This window comes from Kogia breviceps, chromosome 3, assembly GCF_026419965.1.
Source record: "Kogia breviceps isolate mKogBre1 chromosome 3, mKogBre1 haplotype 1, whole genome shotgun sequence".
NCBI classification, from domain to species: Eukaryota; Metazoa; Chordata; class Mammalia; order Artiodactyla; family Physeteridae; genus Kogia; species Kogia breviceps.
Window position 1 is genome coordinate 171,385,569 of NC_081312.1, and position 10,131 is coordinate 171,395,699.

General features: G+C 45.5%; 1 protein-coding gene across 1 annotated transcript; it reads left to right on the forward strand.

Annotated features, from left to right (window-relative positions):
* The first annotated feature begins 8,226 nt into the window (after nt 1-8,226).
* On the forward strand, nt 8,227-8,507 carry LOC131752920 (small nuclear ribonucleoprotein E-like). Its single transcript, XM_059057581.2, has one exon. The coding sequence runs from the start codon at nt 8,227-8,229 to the stop codon at nt 8,464-8,466; it is 240 nt and encodes a 79-aa protein (XP_058913564.2). The 3' UTR covers nt 8,467-8,507.
* The last annotated feature ends 1,624 nt before the right edge of the window (nt 8,508-10,131 follow it).

Genomic DNA, 10,131 nt, shown 5'->3' on the forward strand with positions numbered 1-10,131 from the left:
CACTCTGTGGTATCTTGAGACGTGCCCTCAAGCCTAGCTGTTTGTGTGGTGATCAGTGGGGAGGGCAGGTCCGAGCGCCCTGGCAGCTGTGTGCCCTCCCTTACCCCGGGTTTGTGGCAAGAGGACTAGAGGAACACTAGCCCTGTGCTGTCGTCCTGTGACTTGTCCCTCTCAGGTGGCTTTCATGCACGGCGTTGCATTCGGTTCTCATAATACCTTTATGACCCTTTGCCGGTGCCCTGTCGTTTCATTGCCTTTTGTCAGCTGGTGAAACTGAGGTATTAAACAGGCTGCATAATTTGTGTAATCTGTCTGAAATCGCCCCGAGGGTTGGCGTTCCGGGGCCACTGCAGCCTGATCCAGTAGTCTTTTCACTATGCAGAGCATCTCCAAGGGTATGAGGCCAAGGGACTTCTGCTGGGCTGGTGAAAATTTCAGTTCTTTCGTGGTTTTCAGCATCTGTATGATGCAGTTCCCAGGTGTGGAGTAGCTGGAGAGCAGCTATGAGGGAGCCCAGCAGGGTCTTTTTATGAGACGGAGGACAAGATGGAAACTGCAGGAATTGGCAACCATGATGCCAAAAGACAAGCCTGGGGCAACCCAGTGGAGGCTGGACTGGGAAGCATGGGCGGGCGAAGTGTCAGGCGTGAGCTGGGGACATCCTGCGATGTGTCCTCCTGGCTGTCGGCTGCTCTGGAAGCTTCTACGCTGTGTGTCCCTGCTATGACTGCCGAGCTTCTATGAGTCCCCATCAGAAGGATGGGGGAGCACCCTTTAAGACCTGATGGTCTTACCTACAGACTCCCGGGGTGACCCCTCCACATGTGTCCCCGGGGTTGTAGGACCACTGGAGCTCTCTGCTCAGCCCCCCTAAAATCCTCTGCAGGTAGGATGCTTCCTGCCCACACGTCCCCGACAGCAGCCGGACACCCCTGGGAGCGCCTCATTTTTAAAACAGCTTTTACGTAGGTGGCCGGAGTTGCAAAGAATTATGCTCCAGATTCACCGGGCCTCTTCTCCAACTCGAGAAGGAAACTGCTCAGATGGGCTTTATTTTTCCCTCTGATAATCTGGCTTTTTCAGGGCTTGCTTCCTTCCTGCTAAAGCAGTGGTTGAAATCAGAGACTCGGGAATCCAGCTGCCTGGGATTGAATCTGGCTCTGACACTGGCTTATGTGAGCTTGAGCAAGTTACTTAATCTCCCTACTCCAGAATTTTCCTCATCTGTAAAATAAGGATAAAAGTAGCACTTAGGGTTTATGTAATGATTACATAGCCTGATATGTAAAGTGCTTAGAACAGGGCCTGGTATATGGAAAGTGCTATGTAAGTGTTAGCTACCATTATTATCATATCGGTATTATTTATCCAGTAGTTATTGCTGAGATGAATCCTGCTTGATGCACATAGAACTTGTTCTTATTATAATTAATTTTTCTAGATATTAGTCAATGACATGCATTGGGATTATTTTCAAGCTTACGCTCTTACGCTTGGTCCTTCCAATTCTACTTTTGTTACCTTCCTTCTCAGCTACCCATTAATTTATATAATTTTTAAAATTACTCCCTTTCCATTCTTTCCTCCTATATTATTTTCCAAATACCGAGTTGATGGGATTTATTCCAGTGGCAACCCTGTCATCTCTGGTTCTCTTTGGAACTCCTGCTACATTTCATACCCATCACATGTCCATTGTCACCCAGCTACATTGACGTTCTCAGGGCCAAGGTTTATATCTTATACCTTTTCTGAGTCGTCCCCAGCGTTTTGCATGCATTCGATACTCAGAAATTAAGTGGGGATTAATTTGTTCCCATCCTATTCTTATTTATCCATTACATTTCCAGCTCTAAAATGTTTCTCTCTCACCACTGTGAAGTCTATTGTACTGATACTTAATATATTTCATAGACACCTGATGAAACTAAAACTCACCCAACAAGAGATACCTGCATCATGTTACTTTACTTCTTGAGGTTGGTAGCTACTTCAGCTAAGCCCCTCTCCTTTTAAGCTGGCCACCAGCATTCCCATCTCTCAACTAGAAGACAAACTTTCTGAGAGCCAGAATCTTGTGGGGCTTGTGTGCTGATGGGTCTCTGGTACTAAGAATAACAGAGCCGCTCTCATTAGCTGCTTAGCTATCAGCTGCTGCCCTTGCTTCCTTGCTGACACAACCCTGATTTTGACTGCTTCAGAAAGGGCTAACCCTCAACCTGGCCCAGAGGATGTGCTGTAATCATTCTAAGTCAATGCTAGGTTTTCCTATTCTTGTCGCTAGTGGTTGGTTTAGGAATGGGCATGTTCCATGCTTTTGTGACTGTTGTCCTTGCCCCTAGAAAAGGACAATGTGATGCCTGGATTTGTGGCAGCCATCTTGGCATCATGAGGGGAGTCAGCTCCAGACCACAAACTAAGATCCATTGATGGCAGAGTGGGGAGAAGAAAGATTCTGGAGACTTAACAGCATTGTTGAGCTACAACTGATTAACCAACCTTGGAACCAACCTATCTGCCAACTTCTTATGCAAGATAATGCATATCTGTGGTTGTTCAAGCCACTTTTAATTGGGTCCTCCTCTTCCACAACTGAAAGCATCCTGATCCAGGAGACATACCATAAATATTTGTTAACTTACTGACTGACGAAACCTTCCTTAAGTCATGTCATATTGGTGAACTAAAGCTCTACATGTTGACCAGTAGTGGCAGCAAATTCTGGTAGGAAAAAAAAAATAGCTTTATTAAAGCACTCAGGTAAATGGAATGTTTTTTATGTTGTTTTAAGTCTTGACTTTTGGTCGTGAGGTTGATGGCTGAGGAAATTCTGAACCCTGGAAAAATCACATTAAGAGAAAATGTTGAAAAACTTTTTATTGTCACTCTTCAGTTGCATTATAGATTTCAATTGGCCAGTGCTCAAACTACCACACTTAACTAAGGTGGCCCCAAAAGGTGAGCTTTTGCTCTGGCTGGTGCTGAGACAGAATGTGGACTCGCGTGCCAGTCTGTGACCGAGGTCACAGGTGCTGAGACCCCTGGTCATTTCCAGAGCTGCCACTCATGGAACTATGTGACAGGTACCATTAATGGGGATGTATTCCATCAGGTGCCTTTGGGACCACTTGCAGCCCAGAGAAGCAGCCCATTTTTATTCGTTTTCCATATTCTCAGGTGTTCCTTACCTGCCTGCATAACCTGCATGAGTTTGGAGGACCACAGCACTGTCCCAAGAAGGAAAGCAGGACCTGATATAAGACAGAGCGTTTGCTTCCATTCGTTCTGGTCAACAGAAGGACCTTTGGTGATCGGTCAGTTGGATGCTCTACTTCCTCACCTGGAGCACTGCAGGGACCTCACGTCTACCAGACTTTCTAGTTTTGCCTTCTTCCAGCCTATGCCCTACGCCGGTACCCAGAGCTGATGGTGTCACTTCTCTGCTTACAGTCCTTTAGTGGCACCTCATTCCTCTACAGATACGTGCGAGCTCCCTGGTCTGTCATGTGAGGCCCGGCTCCCTCTGAACTCTGCCCTCCTCTCCAGCCTCTTCTCTCCCTCTCATCTCCCATAGAAAAAAGCCTGCCCACGTCAAACTCCCTGTAGCTTCTAAAGCATGGCGCGTTCCTGGTACCTCCTCAGCGCCCTTCCCCCACTCTCTGGACTCCCTCTCCACCTTGCCCTCCCTGCACACTTCACCTCCCTTTTTGAGACACGTCTGTGATGTACTCTGGGAAGCCTTCCCGGATCCCCTGGTGCAGTTAGAGTCTCCCTTTCCTCTGCTCTTCAGCCTCCTCACCACATCGCACCCATCACCCGGTCACTGGCTGCTTTCTCCCCGCCCCCCCCACCGCCGCACTACATTCTCGTGGTCAGGACTTGGTCCTGCCCATCTCTGTCGCCCTTGTCCAGGGCTTAGCACACGTTAAGTGCATACCAGTCACCTTTTGGTTCGAATTGAAGTAAATCGAAGTGAAACAAAAGAGTAGGAAGAAACACCTGCCGCAATTTCTGAGGCGAACACGTTTGTTGTAGCATCTCCTCTTTGTCAGGATCCTGGGAACTGAGAAAATGAACCAGACATTAACTCCTTTGCCGGTGAGTGCCTAGGAGTGGATACGGAACAGAGAGAGAATTGGGGAGGTTGAGGCAGCAGGTATAGAGAAGCACCACTGACGGACCCCAAAATAATCCCCTGCACTGTTACTCTCTCACTTTTTGTCCTCATTCAGACTCTTAAAATATTTACTCCAGTTTACAGTTACTTATTAAAGCTTAGATAGGTTAATTCTTTTCATTTCATCCTCTCTTTACTTCAGGATTTAGAGACAGACCTGTGGGGCCATGAAATTGCACAATCTCCTAAGGATTCTCAGTCCTTGACTCATTGTGAGACCAGAACATTCCTTATTGTTTTATGTAGGGTTTCCTCCATCCCCATCTGGGAAATTACCATCTGCTTCTGATAGCTCTCCCCAACTTCCTTTGTGAATGAAAGGGCAAAGCTTTGACTCAATAATTTTAGCAATACCTAACTCCCCTGTTGATGAATAAATCATTTTCTGCTTTCTTTTGGGGAATTCCCTATCTCCTTTGGTCACCTATCATTCAATACACATCCTGGCATTTCAGGAACTTTCTCAGGGATGTAATTCGGGTTTATCATAGACAGAGAGGTGTACCTGGAGTCCAGAAAGGTGGTCCCCCAAGGATCCTGTGGATCAAATCCTTCCCCAGTATTTTTTCCAGTGGATTGAGGGATCTTCTTCAGTCCTCAATTGCCAGTGTAAGAGGAAAACTGGTCATTCCTTGTGGGGAAGGGGAAGCACCCAGTTACTGAGAAATTCGAATGAGATTTATTTGTTTGCATTCCTTTCTTCATGGCAACCGATTATGTTCACTTCTGCAGTTTTTGTAAGCTGGATAAATTGAGGTAGCTTACAGCAACTTTGTTTTCCAAATCCATAGGTTATGAGAAAATTATACATTCCCTTTTGCTGGGTTACCATGGCTGAACTCAGAAAGTATAATCAGAAAGATGATATTTTATATAGAAACATTTGCATTTGAGTGTAATAGAAGAATGTACAGCTAATAGAAGAGGTGACAAGTAATTATGTTTTTGCTTGAGCTGCATGGGATGGAGTTTATCTCGGAGAGGACTGGGCACATATACAGCTGCCTGGTGTGGATACAATTAAAAAGGTCTGTGGGATGTCCAGTAACCCTGTGCCCTTGGCATCTTTAGGAAAGCTACACCCACACACTCAGTTTCTTTAACGTTTTACAAAAGAGTTTTACCGGTTTCCTTTGTTGACTTGGTTTCCAGATATTAGGGGAAAAAAATAAAAGAAAGAAATGGGAGTGATGAACAGTTGTCATGTGCTTTAGCTCCCAGGCATGAAATTGGGGCTCAAGCCAGAGGAGTGAGTTTTCTTTGGGTCCAAGCCAGCAAAATGAAACCCCAAGAACTCGGTCTTTGGATATGTCATTACCTAACAAGCCAAAGGAAATGGATGACATGATGCTGACTAAAAGAGACGAATTCTGGTCTATAATTTATGAGACTATCAGCTAACAGTTAAAAATACTGATTAATACCAGTATCAAATTGTCCAATCTCAGTATCAAATGAGAACAGAGACGCAATGCACGCAGATCCTGCGCAGTAAAAAGGAGTTTGGTCTAGATACCCTGGCGATGATCATTAATTTTGCTATGTTTTGATTTAGTGTTTGCGTTAATGTATTCTAGTATGTCTAAGGATATGAAAGTAACACCTGGTGTGCTCTGTGCAAATGCTTCTCCGCTTCAGGAAGAAAGCCAAAGGGGACACACAGCTGAACCCGAAGCACGGTTATAAACAGGCTCCAGGGAATCAACTCCTCGGATTTCCAAGAATAAAACAAAGTTAGAGAAAATATACAAATATAGGAGCCTTCCTTGTTTGCAAGACATACCTTTACGGAAATATTATGCTCAGAAGTTTGTTTGGGGGCAGTTTGTAAACCAAGCTAGGTTTTCATGGCATAACTTCATAGCTTTGTTTGTGTGCCAATGCGCGTGCGCGTGCGTGCATACGGACGCGCACGCGCACACACACAATTCACAACTAGTGGCAATAGGGCTAATTTAAAAAATGCTCATGTCCAGGGATTTAATTTTGCTGATATGGCAAGACTGTTAAAAGGTGGCTATTCGTTCTAGATTATTCCTGCCAGTGCCGGGCACACTGTCGACGTCATACTCCTTGAGGCAATTACTTCCGTGCTCAGTGCCTCTGAGATCAGCATTCCTTTCTCTTGTGTAATTGAGAGCTGGCAACTCACACGTTTAGCTTATTATATAAAGTCTCCAAGAAGAACAGACAAGGCAAGAAGCAACTCTTGCCTCGGAAGACCTAGAAGCACAGCTTTCTAGAGAAAAGCTGCTAGATTACTTGAAATTTATGATATTTCCTAGATCTGTGCAAATCTAATAAAGGAAGATAAATTGACTTTTTGGATTTTCTTGTACAAAAATATCCAAAATCCATTTCACCCTTTTATTCCATTTTTACTTAAAAAAAAAAAAAACTTAGCAGCTGAGTTTCATTCAAGTCTAGCTGGCCCCTGCCACCCCTGTTCAAATCCATCACCAAGGAGAGGATAACTGATCACACTGTCCCATTTTCATGGCTATGTTCATCTTACACCCTTATTGGCAACCCTGTTGGACATTTCTAAGGTGTAATATGAGTAAGAGAGAGCTCACCATTCCCACCCGCCCCCGCCGAGGTCTAGAGGGGCAAATGGTTATCTATCTGCCACAATCTCGCAGGGCTAGGAGGTCCCACTAGCAATCTCCGCCTTCATCTGGAAGGGAAAGGTGAGAATAGGCAATCCATGAATTCAATATACACTGAAAAGACATTTTTAGCTCAACCAGAGTGCTGAGTATTCAGCTGGAGTTCTCAGGTGTGGTAGGAAAATGCAGTGGTCTGTTGAGCTCACATTCTGGCTGATTAATACACTGCTAAATGCTCTTTGGAGCTCTGCCAGGAGAAACATAAACAGCTAAAGAACTTACTCTATAAGTATCTGTCTTTTTGCCAAATCGTATGAGGAAAATGTATTTAAGAAAAAAAAAAAGAGAGGAGGATGTATTTTTATTACATGTATGCTCATCAGACCCCAGCTCTGTAAAACCCATTAAAAACAACATGAAGTATTTAAAATCAGCAGCAATCACCTGGGTTGGTTACTGATTTACAAGATTAAAAACAGTCTGAATGGAAGATAAAGGTACATTAATAAACACGGATTCCAAATCCTTGGTGATTACTTGCTGGTCTGTTCAGAGAGGGGCCTCAACATCTCAAGGAAAATTGTCAGCATGTAAGTGAGGAGGAGGCTTTGATACTTGACAATGACCCCGGGAAGTGGAGAGGGTTGTTTAACAGTCACTTGCAGAGCCCTAAGAACTATCAGTATTTGTTTTAAGGTCTCTGGCATGCACTGGTGCAGGGGCAGGACAAGTTTTCAAGCCAAATATGCTTCACCACGAGGGCCTTCCCAGTGGTAGGGGAAATGTTCCATTTATTCCACACCTGTTTGGTATTGTAACTCAGCTCCTGGAACCCAAGAAAGTTCTCACACCCACATGGCGTAGAATCACCATCATCCCCAATCCCCAGGGCCAGTGTTCACTCTGTACCACACTCCATTCTGAGTGTTTACAGATACAAACACCTTTACTCTTCCCAACCATCTCAGCTAGGCACTCTCATTATCCCCACTGGGTAAAGGAGGAAACTGAGGCTAGGAGAGGTCTAGTAGCTTGTGGAAGAAGTTCTCACAGCCAGTCCATGGTAGAGACCAGACATGAAGCCAGCTGGTCAGCTTTCACAACCAGAGAAGCAGCATCCTGAGAGCAGGGCTGGGCAGGCACCTCGTGCTGTTTTAACATATCAAGGTCTTGTCCTTTGGGGAGCTCCAATTGACAGGATCTCCCGTTGCTTGTCCTCTCCTCAAATGAATAATCTTGGAGGGGAAAAAAATCTCAAGCCAATAGAACCTTTTAAATCTATGTTGTCAGTGAAATAATATGGTGGCTGCATAATAAATATAAATAAAAATAGCAAGTGGATTCCGGAAGTTGCTTTTTGAGGTAGTGTGCGGGATAGTGTGGTCTTTGGGAGCTTCCACCGTGGCGTACCGGGGCCAGGGCCAGGAGGTGCAGAAGGTAATGGTGCAGCCAATCAATCTCATCTTCAGATACTTGCAAAATAGATCTCGGATTCAGGTGTGGCTTTATGAGCAAGTGAATATGCGGATAGAGGGCTGTATCATTGGTTTTGATGAGTATATGAACCTCGTATTAGATGATGCAGAAGAGATTCATTCTACAACAAAGTCAAGAAAACAACTGGGTCGGATCATGCTAAAAGGAGATAACATTACTCTGCTCCAAAGTGTCTCCAACTAGATGATCAATGAAGTGAGAAATGGTTGAGAAGGCAATACAGTTTTTTTTAGGTGTGCTTTGTTAGAAGTGTAGCTCTAAAGCATTTATTCGTATTGTTTTGCTCACCTTTATGTTATTACCAGATGACAGTGAATGCTCTGGGATTGTTTTTATTAAAATATTTACATTGTTTTCCTTTTTTTAAAAAAAATAGAAAGTGGAAAAACAGAAGATGGCAAGCTGCGGTCAGCGTTGAGGACTAGATACCCTAGTAGATCCGTGTTTATGTGTGCAAAACTCACCAGGGTCTTGGCGCCAGCAGATGTCCACATGTTCCACTGGGGGACGTGACTGGAGGGGAGATAAAGGTGAAGGAATCACAAAGGCGGGACTGGAACCAACAAAGGCTGCCCTTTCATCCATTTTTATGCCCCAAAGCCCCTGCAGGGTAAGGCCCCTTCCTCAGTGAGTAGCTCGTGGCCACGGTGACTCTCCTTGTGGTGCGGGGTGGTGAGAAAGTCCATTTGATGAAAATCCACAGGCATATACGCCTCTTGCCACTGAAGGACCCCTGGACTTTTAAGGGTTACAAACCAGGGTAACTCTTCTAACACTCCTAGGCCACTGCACCTCAGGCAGGCCTGCCCTGCCCCCAGGGGAGAAGATCGCGGAAACTTCCATGAGGCTGAGCTGAAGAGCACAGACGTGGGCACCCCCTGCGTGCGTTCCTCTACTCCATGCTGCTCTTACCTTGCAGATGCCATCCGGACATTTGCAAACCAATTTTAGGAGAAAGCCTTAGACTTTCCTTTGTGCTTTAGTTGCTTTTAGTTTGTCTTTCTAAGTAGGTCGATTTCCAAATACAAATGGTCAGGCAAAGAAAAACTGCTTTCCAAAGCAAGGCCCTCCGTCTCTGGGGCAGCAAGGCATCCTCGCAGCCCCTCTAGGCTCCCATAAAATCTCCTGGTTGTGGTGCTCCAGTGACTCAGGTGTTCCCTCCAGGTGCTGCTCCGTCCTCCCCAGGACAACCCCTTTCACTCCTGCTTTGAGTCCTGCAGCTTCACACCTGGACCTGCCTTTAACAGCTGCTTCGGGCTAATGCCTCTTATGGACCGTTTGCATGCTCTCGGGCACAGCTTTCTCCTGGATGCTGTCTCTGGCTCAACCTCGATGTCTAACCACTGACACCCAGTCCCTGAGACACCAGCCCAGCAGGTGCTGCTCTGGGAGGGAAGTTGGAAAAAAAAAAAAGCACATCAAGCTTTCTAGCTCTAAAAATTTTGTGTCTGTAATTAATAAAAATACGCTAAATGTGAATTCTCCTGATGCTGCTGTTCACGTCCCTGCCTGTTCTTTCTTGGATGTCAGAGGGACCGTGCACACTCATGAGACGTTTCCTGCATCCCTGTAGCTATGGCTCAGGGCATGGGGCTGTGGGTAGGGATTTTGCGTGGTGGATGATGCCATTGGGGTCTGAGCCAGGGAACCCAGAGTCCCTGCCTCCCATGCCATTGAAGTATTTCTGCCGTGAGGTCGCTCACTCACCCCTTAAAATGCTAACATTCCATACATCGACATGGAAAATTGCAAACACTAAGACCCGAAACAAAGCGCATCATTCAGGATATCAACAAGGAACAGATGGCTCACTTGAATTAGGAAATTTCAAAGGCTGGTTCACAAAGG